At 33.9% G+C, this 18,816-nt stretch overlaps 1 protein-coding gene and 1 pseudogene across 4 annotated transcripts; both read left to right on the forward strand.

The window, feature by feature from the left end:
- The first annotated feature begins 636 nt into the window (after positions 1-636).
- LOC149418577 (uncharacterized) lies at positions 637-4,869 on the forward strand. 4 transcript variants are annotated; one of them, XM_089638857.1, is made up of 4 exons: positions 637-1,917; positions 2,069-2,489; positions 2,641-2,775; positions 2,926-4,869. In XM_089638857.1, exons 2-4 carry the CDS (start codon positions 2,411-2,413, stop codon positions 4,821-4,823), a joined length of 2,112 nt encoding a protein of 703 aa, XP_089494983.1. In that variant the 5' UTR covers positions 637-1,917; positions 2,069-2,410; the 3' UTR covers positions 4,824-4,869. The 4 variants fall into 4 exon arrangements, with proteins under 4 accessions (XP_089494983.1, XP_089494985.1, XP_089494986.1 ...); XM_089638859.1 differs by having other exon boundaries at positions 637-1,630; positions 1,783-2,489; XM_089638860.1 differs by having other exon boundaries at positions 637-1,462; positions 1,541-2,489.
- Positions 4,870-15,568: 10,699 nt separating this feature from the next.
- LOC149418578 (uncharacterized) lies at positions 15,569-17,725 on the forward strand (annotated as a pseudogene).
- The last annotated feature ends 1,091 nt before the right edge of the window (positions 17,726-18,816 follow it).

Consider the following 18,816-nt stretch of genomic DNA (forward strand, 5'->3'; position numbering starts at 1 on the left):
GTAAATGTTGATTGGAATGCAAGATATTACTGTTATTATTGTAGGAACAATTATCCCAATTCTTATATTAGACAATTAGCCAAAAGAGTTATAATATATAGAAATCCAGATGGTAGTATAAGATCACCTACCGGAAGATGGGAATCATATGATAAAGGTATACTAATAGATGATATTAAATATTTAATGCTATCTACCAATATAGTAGATCATAAATATTTTTATAAAATATATGACATAAAACCGGCTGTTGTTTCAAGAACATTTGAGAAGGATTTAATTATATCAATACCTACAAATCATATGCAATTTGCAATATCAAAGGATGGATACAATCTCACATGCAAGTATAAAAGAAATGATTATTTGTTGTATTTTTCTCAAGGTGGATATATATTATCATTCTCAGGAGGATCTATTTCATCTACAACAAGTCTCAATGACTATGTAAATGCAAGATTATGGTCGAAAACAACTACAAAGAGAAAAATTAAATCTCTTGAGCGAGACTGGGCTATAGAGTTAATTGAGGAAGAAAAGTTTCAAAAACACAAAGAAACAAGAGATACAAATCCTCATAGAGAATTAATTGATCAAAATCTTCAAATAACTTTTGATTATTCTATATTTAGATATCGTCGCCGTAGATGTCAAGAGAGTCAAGCCACAAATTTGGCGAAAATGAGTTAAGTATGCAGAAGTGTTTGAAAACCTTCAAAGTTGCCGTGGTCAAAAGATTTAAGCCATAAAACACTCCGTTATTGAGTATTTTGAAATTTGCCAATAGATCTAACACACATCGATGAAAACAATCAAAGCAGTCAAAAACTACAAGCCGCATAGACTTTTGACTTTCGAATAATTTTACACAAGTTAAAGCAGTCTATGACGACAAGCCACATAGATCTTTTGACTTCCCAATAATTTAATTTTATGCGTGGCTTGACGCCATTGGCAACACAAACTTCTCTCGAAAGCGTGCGCACCTCTACTCACATTCGACAATGATTTATAGTGTTGTCTTCCTCTAACTCAGCAAAATGCCTATCGTGTCGGTTTGTTCACGCTTGCACATACGTCTGCGCCCACGACAGTATCGCGAATCGCGAACTGTCAGTTCAGTGTTCAGTGCGTCGGTCAGTGTTATTTTAATACAACATCAGTTCGGTTCGTTCAGCGATTCTGTGCTTTATTTCGTTTTGTGCCTACAAACGTTTGTACTTTCAACTTTATTTAGTGAAACAGTGATAAGAAATGAATCATTCACGCGGAAAACAAATGGTTGCAGCAGCCAGAGCTGCTTTAAATCCACCGGTTCGACATAACATATTGGAATCTTCACGTGGCAAACAAATGATTGCATCAACTAAAGCTGCTAATCCACAGAACCTAATGAGTTCTTCACGTGCTAAACAAATGGATGCAGCAGTTTTAAATCCACAGGATCAACATAACCTCAAAGGTAAGAATCTAGTTAAAAATGTTGATTCCGATTGTTTGAAAACAATGCGACAATCTGACAGTTTTACTTGTTTTGTAGATTCTGAGGGGAATGCTGTACAAGCTGGACGTGCAGAACACGACCTGAACATGCAAAATCTGGACGTCTCTCGAAGCATGTATGTGGGAGGTTAGTATTTTTATTTGTTATCAATACAATATGCATACTAGTTATTATGTTGGCTGTGTAAAACCTGTGACTATCAGAGAAGCATTTGCTTGTAAAATTCAATGTTTATCTCGGTGTTTCAAAGAAGTAAACTACTTTGTTTTGTTTTACAGGCTCTCCTCTAAATGGTGTGCAAGCTGGATGTGCAGAACACAGCCAGAACGGTGGCATGCAAGTTCCGGATGAAATTGCTGTCCCAGCATTATACGCAGAGCTCCGAAGCTTCGCTTCAAGCACGCATGCGGGAGGTCAGTATTTTTATTTGTTATTAATACTAATGCATACTAGTTATTATGTTGGCTGTGTAAAACCTGTGACTATCAGAGAAGCATTTGCTTGTAAAATTCAATGTTTATCTCGGTGTTTCAAAGAAGTAAACTACTTTGTTTTGTTTTACAGGCTCTCCTCTAAATGGTGTGCAAGCTGGATGTGCAGAACACAGCCAGAACGGTGGCATGCAAGTTCCGGATGAGATTGCTGTCCCAGCATTATACGCAGAGCTCCGAAGCTTCGCTTCAAGCACGCATGCGGGAGGTCAGTATTTTTATTTGTTATTAATACTAATGCATACTAGTTATTATGTTGGCTGTGTAAAACCTGTGACTATCAGAGAAGCATTTGCTTGTAAAATTCAATGTTTATCTCGGTGTTTCAAAGAAGTAAACTACTTTGTTTTGTTTTACAGGCTCTCCTCTAAATGGTGTGCAAGCTGGATGTGCAGAACACAGCCAGAACGGTGGCATGCAAGTTCCGGATGAGATTGCTGTCCCAGCATTATACGCAGAGCTCCGAAGCTTCGCTTCAAGCACGCATGCGGGAGGTCAGTATTTTTATTTGTTATTAATACTAATGCATACTAGTTATTATGTTGGCTGTGTAAAACCTGTGACTATCAGAGAAGCATTTGCTTGTAAAATTCAATGTTTATCTCGGTGTTTCAAAGAAGTAAACTACTTTGTTTTGTTTTACAGGCTCTCCTCTAAATGGTGTGCAAGCTGGATGTGCAGAACACAGCCAGAACGGTGGCATGCAAGTTCCGGATGAGATTGCTGTCCCAGCATTATACGCAGAGCTCCGAAGCTTCGCTCCAAGCACGCATGTGGGAGGTCAGTATTTTTATTTGTTAACAATACTACTGCATACTAGTTGTTATGTTGGCTTGTAAAACCTGTGATTATCAGCGAATCATTTGCTTGTAAAATTCAATAATTATTTCAGTGTTTCAAAGAAATAAACCACTTTGTTCGGTTTTACAGACTTGAACGTGAACCTTTCCGAAAATGAAGACAATAACAGGCAAGAACATTCAAATCAACACCACGTTAATGCCTCAGGAACATCCATTTCTGAAATATTGGAAAGCAACCAACAGACAGATGATTTAAGTAGGAAACGCAAGAGAACCCCAAACCAATGGAAACGGAATTCCCAAAAGATATTGAGAATGGCAGGTAAAGAATACCAAAGCAGATCCGGAAAGACAGTTCAAGCAAGGACAATTAGAGATGTTAGCTGTAAATGCCATTATAATTGCGCATCCAAAATAGGAAAATCTCAACAGGAGCAAATGTTGGCTGACTATCTGAGTCTGGATTCCGACAGAGCGAGATGGGCCTTCATTGGTGGCAATGTAAATTGTATTCCAGTAAAACGACGATACCGTAGTGGAGACACCATCAAACGACAACATACATTCGAATATACGGTAATGTTAAATGGAGAGAGAGTCCAAGTGTGCAAAAAATTTTTTTTGGCCACCTTTGTCATCTCGGGAACAAAAGTTGAAAGTGCAATGAAAAAGTTGACTCCTTCAGGTGTCACTGAAATAGATCAGAGAGGTCGCAAGGAACCGCCAAACAAAAAATCCGAGGAAGTTAGGAATATAATCAGGGACCACATCAAGTCATTGCCCGTAGTTGCCTCGCATTACTGTCGGAGCAGCAGTAAAAGAAAATACTTGCCATCTGGTTTGAGCGAGACAAGAATTTACTTAGACTATGTTGAGTATTGTAAAGAACGTAACGTGGTACCAGAAAAGCTCGGCTTCTACAAACAAATATTTGTGACAGAATTCAATTATGGATTTCACACACCAAAAAAGGATCAGTGTGATTTTTGTACGCAGTACAAAAATAAGTCTGACGAAGAGAAGTCAAGAGACGAAGATCAATTTAATCTTCATTTAACAAGAAAAACAGAAGCAAGGGAACACAAACAAATTGACAAAGCCCAAGCTATGAATGATCCTAGCATCAGTTGCTTCACTATGGATCTGGAAAAAATATTATTGACTCCGAGCTTACAAGTGGGACAGTTATATTATACAAAAAAATTAAAAACGTATAACTTCACGGTGTATGAGCTGGCTTCCAGACAAGCAACGAATTACATGTGGCACGAAGGTGTGGGCACAAAGGGTGCTTCGGAGATCGCTACGTGTCTGTGGAACCTCTTGGTGTCATTAGGCCCCAAAAAAGTAGTGACGCTGTACTCGGACACGGCTTCTGGTCAAAATCGGAACTCAGTAGTATCCGCTATGTTCCTACGTGCAGTGGAACAGCTGCCGATTGACGTCATCAATCAAAAATTTATGGAATCAGGGCACTCAGAGATGGAGTGCGATTCTGTGCACTCCACAATAGAGGCCCGAGGAAGAAAAATAGACGTGTTCACACCAGATGGATGGTACGTTGTTGCCCGTACTGCAAAAACTTCTAAACCATACCACAAGGTTGTGGAAATGGATTATGCTGACTTCCTTAACTATAAAAAATACAGCAATAAAGTTATGACAAACAAAAATATATCAGAAAATGGAGACAAATTAAAGTGGCTCAAAGTAAAGTGGTTTCAATACCGAAAAGGTGAACCCACTACTGTTTTTTATAAGTATCAATTGAGCCGAAATGACTTTGATACCCTTAACATTCAGCGAAGACGGCTTCGAACGTTATCCTGTGCAAGCGTAGAAGTAGAAAGACTGTATTTTTCAAAGCCAAAAATAGGCCAAGACAAATTAAAGGACCTACTCAAATTGTGTGATAAAGGCAGCATTCCGTCCACCTATCATGATTTTTATAAAAATTTGCAGCCTGAGGACGGTCCATCTCGGGAGAATGATGGCTCGGAGAGTGACGGAGAAGATGGAATTTAAAAATTATTATAACATTTTTGTAATAAATATTTTCTTCAGAATCTAACTTTGTATTAATTTTTTTTATGTACCTCAGCCAACTTTATTTCAACAGGTATAAACATAGTAACCATACGATAGATTGCTTGACTATGGACCAAATTTTAAGGGATGATACAGTAGTACATTCACAGACTTAAAATGCAAAAAATGGAATGCTGATACCAATCTTAATGTGTATGGCAATGAGGCATAGAACTGGCAGAGGAAGTATACTATGAGCGTAGAATGATAGATTAGCCTGATTTATTTTGGGTTTTATGCCGTATTGCGCTACCTTCTTCTAATAATGGACACTAACGCTGTTCGACACATTGAAGAAGGTCGTAGCACAACACGGCATAATACCCCAAAAATCAATCGCTAATACTTTTGGTCGTGAAAATCTCAAATCTTGTCTGAATGAATTTTGGACAAATAAGATCTCTGAGGTGTATGTGTGGTAAAACCATGTTTTTATTGTGTGAAAAATGTGGTAATTTGCAAATAATGTAAGCGTGATGAGAAAAATTAAGAAAAGGATGGTTTGAGCGTGTGATCGGAATAACGAAGCATGTAGAGTGGATGAACAATGACATGTAGGAGGACTCCTGAGAAAAACTTGGCGCGATTAAGTGAACCAGATACTATTGTCGGGCCGTGCCATGAGTCAGAATAACTGAAGGGTTATGTATGAATGTGAATGAAGCAAGCAGTGCCAAGCTCTGTTTGGCGGTCCATCCTCTCTGCTCAACCCTTAGAGAAACAGCGCGGTGGTTAGATAGTTAATAGACTTTCCTTTAGAGTTTAGAGTATAGTCCAAAAAAAGTTAGTAATTTGTCCGCAAATTCTCAGTAGTCAACAGGCGTAAGAGGCTTAACTCTTTTGACTACCACACAAATGTACCATCTGTTTATTTCAATATTCAGTGGTCAAGAGATATAACCCAAATAACTTTTATAATACTGTTTTTTACATTTATTCAATCTAACTAATAAAAAGATAACATCACAAAATATCTATGTCTAAAATTACACTCTTCTATCTTTAAAAACAAAAAAGTTATGACAAAAAAATGTGATTTTTTTGTAGCCAAAAATCTTTGAGGGCCGTTTTCTCAGCTTTCTGGTTTTGTGGCTTGACTCTCTTGGCATCTACGGCGACGATATGAACAACAATTCATATTAAGACAAATCAATAAAAATTTTATATTATTACAAAATAATATATGTGAAGGAAATTATGATAGATAGTTAAACCTCTCTCCTCCCGATCTACCAAGAAACAACCCAAGTCTATTTAAGTATAGTTATAATTACATTTATTTTATTTTATCGTTTGTTGAATTTACATTTGTATTATTATTCTTCTTATTTGCTACTTTATTCTGATATATTACAATATATTAATAGTAATACATTAATATATTGTATATTATTAATATATGTACATCTAGTAATACATTACTAGACTGTTTATGTTCCTCAAATAAATAAATACCGTAACAATTTCTGTACATTGTCAGGCGTGGCTGCAATAGTCGGACATCACTTTGGTTAGGTTTTATTCATGCAGGTGCGAAATAAATTTTTTATGACGAGTTCACTCACGGGAAAGAAGGGCGTACCATCGCAGGAACGCCGTTGTTTTAAAAATCACAAGTTCTACGAGTATGGAGTCCAGTATTCTCGTAGAAGGTTTTAAAAATCTATAGATATGTATGGTCGGATATATTCAAAGCTAATTTCAGATAGGGATTCAAGTACTTACAAAAAATTTTAGATGCTCGGCCATATGCGGATATCACAGTTGAAAAAGTAGAATGTAGGAATCATTTATAGAGAAAGTACTGCACAAAACTTCGTAATTTGACAGCTGATACTAGATTCCCAATAAGTCAGCGCCGTCTTCTGACCGGTCGATTACTAAGATTAAGAGACGCGGTAAGATGTGCGGTAAATTATAGACTATCGGAAAATTATTCTGACAGCGAGAAAATTAAATTCCAACAAAAACGAAATACGAATACAGAAGATGTAAAGTATGTGCCTGAACTTGTAGCATCTGGTATGATGGAAAGGATCGTTCAATTCACAAATTAGCTAGCATCCCATTCTAGAAGTTTGCTAGTGAACGTCGATAGCAATGTTGTTGAAAGGTACAATAGCGTTGTAGCTAAATTTGCCAGTGGAAAAAGAATTAATTACAGCACTAAAAAATCTTATACGGGAAGATAGACATTTTTCAAAAAAGGTAACGTGGCATGGGAAAAATTATAAAGATTTCAAGTTCAATCCGGGAAAGCCGAAAAGAGTTCTCCAAGAGGTGAACACACGTTGGAACTCAACTTTTTATATGTTAAAAAGATTTATAGAATTAAAGGAGGAAATCAATAGTTCCTTGTCTCATTTAAATGCTAATGCAATGACATTGAATAGCTATGAATGGGAGATTTGCGAAAACTTATGTATATTATTGGAGCCATGCAAGGAAGTAACTAAAGAAATTAGTGGTCAAAGATATGTATCTGGCAACGTTGTTATCCCAATAACAGGCTTGCGAACTGCTTTAGAGAGTCTTGGAGATCAAATACACCGGATGAAGTCAAAAAATTCAGACAAGATTTGCTTGGAAAACTACAAAGGCTTTTTTCCAATTTGTCACAATCACAATAATCCATCCAACAATTATGAATTTCATAAAACTTGTCATCATTCTCAAATTAATTCAAACACAAACATATCACTTATCATCTGAATTTCCGCTAATGCAGTCAAAAGACAATATATCAAGTTATAGACATCCTATGAGCCCCATGATAATATTTCGTCAAAATACATCTTCATATTTCATGCCTTATCCAGTTGCTCCTTTATGTGATAGGCTATTAGTTATTGAGGATGGACAACTACCCATTACAACCATTATATGGAAAGTTGATGTAGACAATGAAGATATAACAGGTATATTAATATGGTGGGAAATTGTTTATACTGAATGTACATTTACATTCTTTGGCTCAAAAACCACTGTTGAAGTTTCATCCTCATCTACAAAGGTTAAAGAAATTCCATCTGAATCAATTTTAAATAAAGTCAGATATACAAATACATTTAGATGAAATAGTTGAATTAGTAAATGTTGATTGGAATGCAAGATATTACTGTTATTAATGTAGGAACAATTATCCCAATTCTTATATTAGAAAATTAGCCAAAAGAGTTATAATATATAGAAATCCAGATGGTAGTATAAGATCACCTACCGGAAGATGGGAATCATATGATAAAGGTATACTAACAGATGATATTAAATATTTAATGCTATCTACCAATATAGTAGATCATAAATATTTTTATAAAATATATGACATAAAACCGGCTGTTGTTTCAAGAACATTTGAGAAGGATTTAATTATATCAATACCTACAAATCATATGCAATTTGCAATATCAAAGGATGGATACAATCTCACATGCAAGTATAAAAGAAATGATTATTTGTTGTATTTTTCTCAAGGTGGATATATATTATCGTTCTCAGGAGGATCTATTTCATCTACAACAAGTCTCAATGACTATGTAAATGCAAGATTATGGTCGAAAACAACTACAAAAAGAAAAATTAAATCTCTTGAGCGAGACTGGGCTATAGAGTTAATTGAGGAAGAAAAGTTTCAAAAACACAAAGAAACAAGAGATACAAATCCTCATAGAGAATTAATTGATCAAAATCTTCAAATAACTTTTGATTATTCTATATTTAGATATGAACAACAATTCATATTAAGACAAATCAATAAAAATTTTATATTATTACAAAATAATATATGTGAAGGAAATTATGATAGACGAGAATTGAAAGACAGGATCCTTTCCCAAAAAAAGAAAGCGGGATATTTCTCCGCCAAAGATATAAATCACTCCACCTCGATAAACCCTATCTACATAAATGAAAAGCTGACGCCACAAAACAAGCAATTACTCTGGCTAGCGAGAGCAACAAAATCAATGGCATACCAATATGCGTGGACGAAAAACGGGAACGTCCTTCTCCGTAAAAATAAGGATTCACCAATAATATATGTCAAAGATGCGAGCGACATTCCACTCCAGTAACCGTGCCTCACTTCTACAACTTCTTTGGATACCTCCCGGACTCAATAAAAATGGCCTCCTTAGAAGTATATAGCATCCCGGAAAACCATGAATGCGAAAATTATCAAGACCTAAACTCAATCTTCGAAGATACATCTTTCAATGTACTAAATATGAACATCAGAAGTATTAGGAAACATTTTGATGAGTTCTGTATCCTTTTAAACTCGTTATCTTTCCAAATTGATTTTATATCTCTTACCGAAACGCAAATGCGCGAATGTATCCCTTTCAGCCTACCAAACTATATTTCTTTTTCAATTCCAGCTAGACACACCTCTCATGATGGCATTACCATATTTTATAATGTACATTCTATATCTAATATTAACATTGTCAGCCCAAATTTCAAATATTCAAATGCTGTCCACGCAACCTTTACCTCTCAAGGAAAAAAGTATTCTATTTTGTCAGCTTACCGCTCTCCCTCATTATCCACAAATTTGTTCATACACGAAATTAAAACTTTTATTGACGAACATAGCTCAAATCAATTTGATTTTTCATTTTTAATGGGAGACATTAATATAAATATACAAAACGCAATACTAAATCCATCTGCAAACGAATACTTAAACTTACTGTACACCAAAGGTTACCTATCTTACCTGAACAGTACTACTAGGCCCAATCATCCTAATGATTCATGTCTTGATCACATATTTCTGAAAGCAAAAAAAAAATACCCAAATAGATCTGCTACCTTAAAAATTGACATTACAGACCACTATCCCACCTTCTACGGTCATTGCGTTATAAATTCTCCCAGAAACATCGATCCCAATAACCAGCAGGAAATAAAAATAAAAATTAATTACCTTTCACTAGACATATCACTAACAACCGAAACATGGGATTCGGTGCTTTCTAATAACGACCCTAATATGTCTCTAAATAACTTTTATGAAATTATTCAAAACCACATTGAAAAATGTTATGAACAAAGAAAACCACCTAAAAGTAAACATAGACACATAAAACCATGGATCACACGTGGTCTAATAATATCAATACATCATAGAAATAAACTATTCAAATCTTACAAAACTTACGAAAACCATTGCATAACCAACAATGAAACACAAAATTACAGCAAAAGGAACCATTATATTATATATAGAAATTACCTTAATACTCTTATAAAAAAAAGCAAACAACAGTACTATTCTGAACAACTCCAAAAAGCACAAAACGACTCACGAAAAACATGGAACATCATAAATGAGATCTCAAACAGGAAACAAAAGGATCACAAAATTCCCCAAAAAATTGTAACTGAACATAATATAATCTTAGAGAATGCTGAAGATATTGCAAACAATTTCAATCACTTTTTCACAAACATTGCATCTACCCTAATAGAAAATAACCCTTCTCTTAGCTTACACTCTCAGAATGTATTCTCAGACTATTTAGAGACTAAAAATTCTACCTCTGAACTATCTGAATTCATGGAAATTACAGAAGTTGAAATCTCAAACCATATTGATAACATAAGCGTTAGGTCTGCAAATGGTCCTGATAACTTAAGTAATGCTACAATTAAATCCATAAAACAACATATAATCAAACCACTACATCATATATTTAACGCATGTATCAGTAAGAGTATTTTCCCGGATTTATTTAAACTTGCGAATATCATTCCAATACACAAATCAGGACCTCGATGTAAAACAGACAACTACAGACCAATCACCTTAACTTCTCAATTGTCCAAGATATTAGAAAAATGTATAAAAAAACGAATCATCGATTTTCTGGAATCTCATGCACTCCTATCAGCTAACCAATATGGCTTTAGAACCAAACTCGGCACTGACGATGCTATATTTAATTTAACCAATAGAATTTATTCTAACCTAGACTCAAATATTAAAACCCTAACAATTTTTTTAGATTTGAAGAAAGCCTTTGACACAGTCAACCATAGTACTCTCTTAAATAAAATATCCAACATTGGAATTAAAAATAAATGTCTCATGCTTTTATAAAATTACATTTCGAATCGACAACAATGTACAAAAATTGGAATGTGTTTGAGCAATTTTGATACAGTAAAACACGGTGTTCCACAAGGGACTGTATTAGGGCCGCTACTCTTTTTAATCTATATAAATGATTTATGTAACATTGTTATACCTGGTAATATTTTCTCATTTGCTGACGATACTGCAATAACAGTCCAAGGAAATACATGGGAAGACACAACTAATAAGGCTAACAAATGTATTACTATTGTCAAAGAGTGGCTAGATAGAAACCTTCTTACTTTAAATTATGAAAAAACTCTCTGTATTCCTTTCTATAACACACTGAAGTCAGCTCCCAAAACTAATCTTAATTTAAGATTTCATAATGTAAATTGTAACCCTACCGCATGCACAAACTGTAAAGAGATGAAATCAGGAAAAAATATTAAGTACTTAGGTGTAACCATAGATTCTCAACTAAAATGGACCAGCCATATAGAAAAAACTGTTAACAAACTGAGATATTTAAATTATATTTTTAAAAGAATGTGTAATATAGTTAATATAAAAACCATAAAATTAGTTTATGATGCACTAGTTCATTCATCTATTTCCTATGGAATAATTGGTTGGGGAGGAAGTTACAATAATCATCTCAAACCATTAGAAATTGCCCAAAAATCAATAATTAAGATTATGTACCAGAAAAGTAAATCTTATCCCTCCAAACAATTGTTTAGGGAAACCGATATTTTGGACCTTAGACAAACCTATAGTTTTCAATGTCTTAAATTTATCTACAAGCACCCAAACAATTTTATTAAAAATTCTAATCGTTCCAGTCGAAGATGTGGCGCCTGTGAGTATGTTGTACCCCACTGTAAAACTAGACAGGCCCAGAGACACATTAGTTTTATTGCTCCAAAAATCTATAATTCAGTATGTTCAACCCTTAAAGAGACCACTCGTCAAAATCTTCATTCATATAAAAAATATATCAAAACTTGGCTCAAAACAGCCAAAATAGATATTTTTTTCTTATAAGTTATTAACAAAGCCATTAATTATACTTACAACTAATTAGCTTTAAGAGTAGATATATAATAAAGTCTGCTATGTGTTTGTTGTATCAATTAATACTTGTTGTACCAATTAATATTCATTGAGCACTTAAATATTTTTGGAATTTTAGTAAAAAGTAACTGAAATTACGGTAAAATCAATCACCATGTACAATATTTTATTTTTATTTAAACCACTGTTTTAAATATCCACATACAAATAATAATGCCCACGCACAGGCCTCGCCTTTGTGGGATTTTTTTTGTTACTCTCTTTTATTTTTTGTTATTATGTATGTACCTGTATATATATGTATCAAAAAAAAATTTCAATAAAAAAAAAAAAAAAAAAAAATGGTTAAACCTCTCTCCTCCCGATCTACCAAGAAACAACCCAAGTCTATTTAAGTATAGTTATAATTACATTTATTTTATTTTATCGTTTGTTGAATTTACATTTGTATTATTATTCTTCTTATTTGCTACTTTATTCTGATATATTGTATTACTAGACTGTTTATGTTCCTCAAATAAATAAATACCGTAACAATTTCTGTACATTGTCAGGCGTGGCTGCAATAGTCGGACATCACTTTGGTTAGGTTTTATTCATGCAGGTGCGAAATAAATTTTTTATGACGAGTTCACTCACGGGAAAGAAGGGCGTACCATCGCAGGAACGCCGTTGTTTTAAAAATCACAAGTTCTACGAGTATGGAGTCCAGTATTCTCGTAGAAGGTTTTAAAAATCTATAGATATGTATGGTCGGATATATTCAAAGCTAATTTCAGATAGGGATTCAAGTACTTACAAAAAATTTTAGATGCTCGGCCATATGCGGATATCACAGTTGAAAAAGTAGAATGTAGGAATCATTTATAGAGAAAGTACTGCACAAAACTTCGTAATTTGACAGCTGATACTAGATTCCCAATAAGTCAGCGCCGTCTTCTGACCGGTCGATTACTAAGATTAAGAGACGCGGTAAGATGTGCGGTAAATTATAGACTATCGGAAAATTATTCTGACAGCGAGAAAATTAAATTCCAACAAAAACGAAATACGAATACAGAAGATGTAAAGTATGTGCCTGAACTTGTAGCATCTGGTATGATGGAAAGGATCGTTCAATTCACAAATTAGCTAGCATCCCATTCTAGAAGTTTGCTAGTGAACGTCGATAGCAATGTTGTTGAAAGGTACAATAGCGTTGTAGCTAAATTTGCCAGTGGAAAAAGAATTAATTACAGCACTAAAAAATCTTATACGGGAAGATAGACATTTTTCAAAAAAGGTAACGTGGCATGGGAAAAATTATAAAGATTTCAAGTTCAATCCGGGAAAGCCGAAAAGAGTTCTCCAAGAGGTTAACACACGTTGGAACTCAACTTTTTATATGTTAAAAAGATTTATAGAATTAAAGGAGGAAATCAATAGCTCCTTGTCTCATTTAAATGCTAATGCAATGACATTGAATAGCTATGAATGGGAGATTTGCGAAAACTTATGTATATTATTGGAGCCATGCAAGGAAGTAACTAAAGAAATTAGTGGTCAAAGATATGTATCTGGCAACGTTGTTATCCCAATAACAGGCTTGCGAACTGCTTTAGAGAGTCTTGGAGATCAAATACACCGGATGAAGTCAAAAAATTCAGACAAGATTTGCTTGGAAAACTACAAAGGCTTTTTTCCAATTTGTCACAATCACAATAATCCATCCAACAATTATGAATTTCATAAAACTTGTCATCATTCTCAAATTAATTCAAACACAAACATATCACTTATCATCTGAATTTCCGCTAATGCAGTCAAAAGACAATATATCAAGTTATAGACATCCTATGAGCCCCATGATAATATTTCGTCAAAATACATCTTCATATTTCATGCCTTATCCAGTTGCTCCTTTATGTGATAGGCTATTAATTATTGAGGATGGACAACTACCCATTACAACCATTATATGGAAAGTTGATGTAGACAATGAAGATATAACAGGTATATTAATATGGTGGGAAATTGTTTATACTGAATGTACATTTACATTCTTTGGCTCAAAAACCACTGTTGAAGTTTCATCCTCATCTACAAAGGTTAAAGAAATTCCATCTGAATCAATTTTAAATAAAGTCAGATATACAAATACATTTAGATGAAATAGTTGAATTAGTAAATGTTGATTGGAATGCAAGATATTACTGTTATTAATGTAGGAACAATTATCCCAATTTTTATATTAGAAAATTAGCCAAAAGAGTTATAATATATAGAAATCCAGATGGTAGTATAAGATCACCTACCGGAAGATGGGAATCATATGATAAAGGTATACTAACAGATGATATTAAATATTTAATGCTATCTACCAATATAGTAGATCATAAATATTTTTATAAAATATATGACATAAAACCGGCTGTTGTTTCAAGAACATTTGAGAAGGATTTAATTATATCAATACCTACAAATCATATGCAATTTGCAATATCAAAGGATGGATACAATCTCACATGCAAGTATAAAAGAAATGATTATTTGTTGTATTTTTCTCAAGGTGGATATATATTATCGTTCTCAGGAGGATCTATTTCATCTACAACAAGTCTCAATGACTATGTAAATGCAAGATTATGGTCGAAAACAACTACAAAAAGAAAAATTAAATCTCTTGAGCGAGACTGGGCTATAGAGTTAATTGAGGAAGAAAAGTTTCAAAAACACAAAGAAACAAGAGATACAAATCCTCATAGAGAATTAATTGATCAAAATCTTCAAATAACTTTTGATTATTCTATATTTAGATATGAACAACAATTCATATTAAGACAAATCAATAAAAATTTTATATTATTACAAAATAATATATGTGAAGGAAATTATGATAGATGGTTAAACCTCTCTCCTCCCGATCTACCAAGAAACAACCCAAGTCTATTTAAGTATAGTTATAATTACATTTATTTTATTTTATCGTTTGTTGAATTTACATTTGTATTATTATTCTTCTTATTTGCTACTTTATTCTGATATATTGTATTACTAGACTGTTTATGTTCCTCAAATAAATAAATAAATAAATACCGTAACAATTTCTGTACATTGTCAGGCGTGGCTGCAATAGTCGGACATCACTTTGGTTAGGTTTTATTCATGCAGGTGCCAAATAAATTTTGTATGACGAGTTCACTCACAGGATAGAAGGACGTACCATCGCTGGAACACCGTTGTTTTAAAAACCACAAGTTCTACGACTATGGAGTCCAGTATTCTCGTAGAAGGTTTTAAAAATCTATAGATATGTATGGTCGGATATATTCAAAGCTAATTTCAGATAGGGATTCAAGTACTTACAAAAAATTTTAGATGCTCGGCCATATGCGGATATCACAGTTGAAAAAGTAGAATGTAGGAATCATTTATAGAGAAAGTACTGCACAAAACTTCGTAATTTGACAGCTGATACTAGGTTCCCTATAAGTCAGCGCCGTCTTCTGACCGGTCGATTACTAAGATTAAGAGACGCGGTAAGATGTGCGGTAAATTATAGACTATCGGAAAATTATTCTGACAGCGAGAAAATTAAATTCCAACAAAAACCAAATACGAATACAGAAGATATAAAGTATGTGCCTGAACTTGTAGCATCTGGTATGATGGAAAGGATCGTTCAATTCACAAATTATGTAGCTAGCATCCCATTCTAGAAGTTTGCTAGTGAACGTCGATAGCAATGTTGTTGAAAGGTACAATAGCGTTGTAGCTAAATTTGCCAGTGGAAAAATAATTAATTAGAGCACTAAAAAATCTTATACGGGAAGATAGACATTTTTCAAAAAAGGTAACGTGGCATGGGAAAAATTATAAAGATTTCAAGTTCAATCCGGGAAAGCCGAAAAGAGTTCTCCAAGAGGTGAACACACGTTGGAACTCAACTTTTTATATGTTAAAAAGATTTATAGAATTAAAGGAGGAAATCAATAGCTCCTTGTTTCATTTAAATGCTAATGCAATGACATTGAATAGCTATGAATGGGAGATTTGCGAAAACTTATGTATATTATTGGAGCCATGCAAGGAAGTAACTAAAGAAATTAGTGGTCAAAGATATGAATCTGGCAACGTTGTTATCCCAATAACAGGCTTGCGAACTGCTTTAGAGAGTCTTGGAGATCAAATACACCGGATGAAGTCAAAAAATTCAGACAAGATTTGCTTGGAAAACTACAAAGGCTTTTTTCCAATTTGTCACAATCAAAATAATCCATCCAACAATTATGAATTTCATAAGACTTGTCATCATTCTCAAATTAATTCAAACACAAACATATCACTTATCATCTGAATTTCCGCTAATGCAGTCAAAAGACAATATATCAAGTTATAGACATCCTATGAGCCCCATGATAATATTTCGTCAAAATACATCTTCATATTTCATGCCTTATCCAGTTGCTCCTTTATGTGATAGGCTATTAGTTATTGAGGATGGACAACTACCCATTACAACCATTATATGGAAAGTTGATGTAGACAATGAAGATATAACAGGTATATTAATATGGTGGGAAATTGTTTATAATGAATGTACATTTACATTCTTTGGCTCAAAAACCACTGTTGAAGTTTCATCCTCATCTACAAAGGTTAAAGAAATTCCATCTGAATCAATTTTAAATAAAGTCAGATATACAAATACATTTAGATGAAATAGTTGAATTAGTAAATGTTGATTGGAATGCAAGATATTACTGTTATTAATGTAGGAACAATTATCCCAATTTTTATATTAGAAAATTAGCCAAAAGAGTTATAATATATAGAAATCCAGATGGTAGTATAAGATCACCTACCGGAAGATGGGAATCATATGATAAAGGTATACTAACAGATGATATTAAATATTTAATGCTATCTACCAATATAGTAGATCATAAATATTTTTATAAAATATATGACATAAAACCGGCTGTTGTTTCAAGAACATTTGAGAAGGATTTAATTATATCAATACCTACAAATCATATGCAATTTGCAATATCAAAGGATGGATACAATCTCACATGCAAGTATAAAAGAAATGATTATTTGTTGTATTTTTCTCAAGGTGGATATATATTATCATTCTCAGGAGGATCTATTTCATCTACAACAAGTCTCAATGACTATGTAAATGCAAGATTATGGTCGAAAACAACTACAAAAAGAAAAATTAAATCTCTTGAGCGAGACTGGGCTATAGAGTTAATTGAGGAAGAAAAGTTTCAAAAACACAAAGAAACAAGAGATACAAATCCTCATAGAGAATTAATTGATCAAAATCTTCAAATAACTTTTGATTATTCTATATTTAGATATGAACAACAATTCATATTAAGACAAATCAATAAAAATTTTATATTATTACAAAATAATATATGTGGAGGAAATTATGATAGATGGTTAAACCTCTCTCCTCCCGATCTACCAAGAAACAACCCAAGTCTATTTAAGTATAGTTATAATTACATTTATTTTATTTTATCGTTTGTTGAATTTACATTTGTATTATTATTCTTCTTATTTGCTACTTTATTCTGATATATTGTATTACTAGACTGTTTATGTTCCTCAAATAAATAAATACTGTAACAATTTCTGTACATTGTCAGGCGTGGCTGCAATAGTCGGACATCACTTTGGTTAGGTTTTATTCATGCAGGTGCGAAATAAATTTTGTATGACGAGTTCACTCACAGGAAAGAAGGGCGTACCATCGCAGGAACGCCGTTGTTTTAAAAATCACAAGTTCTACTTTATTTATTTATTTATTTATTGGATAATTTGTATAGCGCCGCTTTTGTGAGATATCACCTCAGGGGCGCTTTACAGTTGATGCAGGTATTACAAAAAAATATAAATATTACAAAAATAGAGTGAAGTTAAGTTAAGTAAAATTAAGTTTAGGAACAGGTGACACGAAGATAGAAGATGGAGACTCTGCAGCAAGAATCCTAGGTGGTGAAGAAACTGGGCCAGCTGCTGCAGCGAAAGAGTCCACCGCGTCCACCAACAGTGCCAGCACGAGGTTCGTCATCCGTCCAGGCATGTGTCTGCTGCTAATAAAGCGCTGACACACTATCCTCTCACAGATACCAGACCTTGGCAGCACCGCTGTGACATTCTACGAAGATAAAAGATGGAGACTCTGCAGCAAGAATCCTAGATGGTGAAGGAACTGGACCAGCTGCTGCAGCAAGAGAGTCCACCGCATCCAACTACAGCGTCCAGGTATGTATCTGCTGCTAATAATAAAGCACTGACACCTCACATGAATAAGAGACCCTGGCAGCACCGCTCTGACGTTGGGCAAGTCCATCATTTATCTCCATGTAATCCTGTTCCTGGTAATTGTTGAAGTGGTGCATTCTGCCCGCAATAAAAATCGACAGTTCACAAATTATCCTAGGCTTAGAAAAAAAAACTTGCCACGGTCCAAACTTCCCCAGTTTCCGAGAATCACGTTGAAAACATCTGGAGTGCATTTACCGATCGCCGTTCGTTTCGAATGTCCAATATTTTTGAGCAAATGTCCTATTCACTTTTAAAACACTGCACTCAAATCACATATTACAAAGTTCTAATAATTATAAAGTTTATTTTTATTTAAGTTCAAATGTTGATTGATTGATTTTACAAATAATTTCAAAGGGATGTTGCCTCATTTCCCTTGAAAATACAAAGCGGTTGTAGGACGCGTTAGGACGCGTCCTGCTGCCACGAAGGGCGCTATACTACTAC

This window comes from Hesperophylax consimilis, chromosome 13 (assembly GCF_061612785.1).
Source record: "Hesperophylax consimilis isolate HC1 chromosome 13, BYU_Hcon_1.0, whole genome shotgun sequence".
Classification (NCBI taxonomy): Eukaryota; Metazoa; Arthropoda; class Insecta; order Trichoptera; family Limnephilidae; genus Hesperophylax; species Hesperophylax consimilis.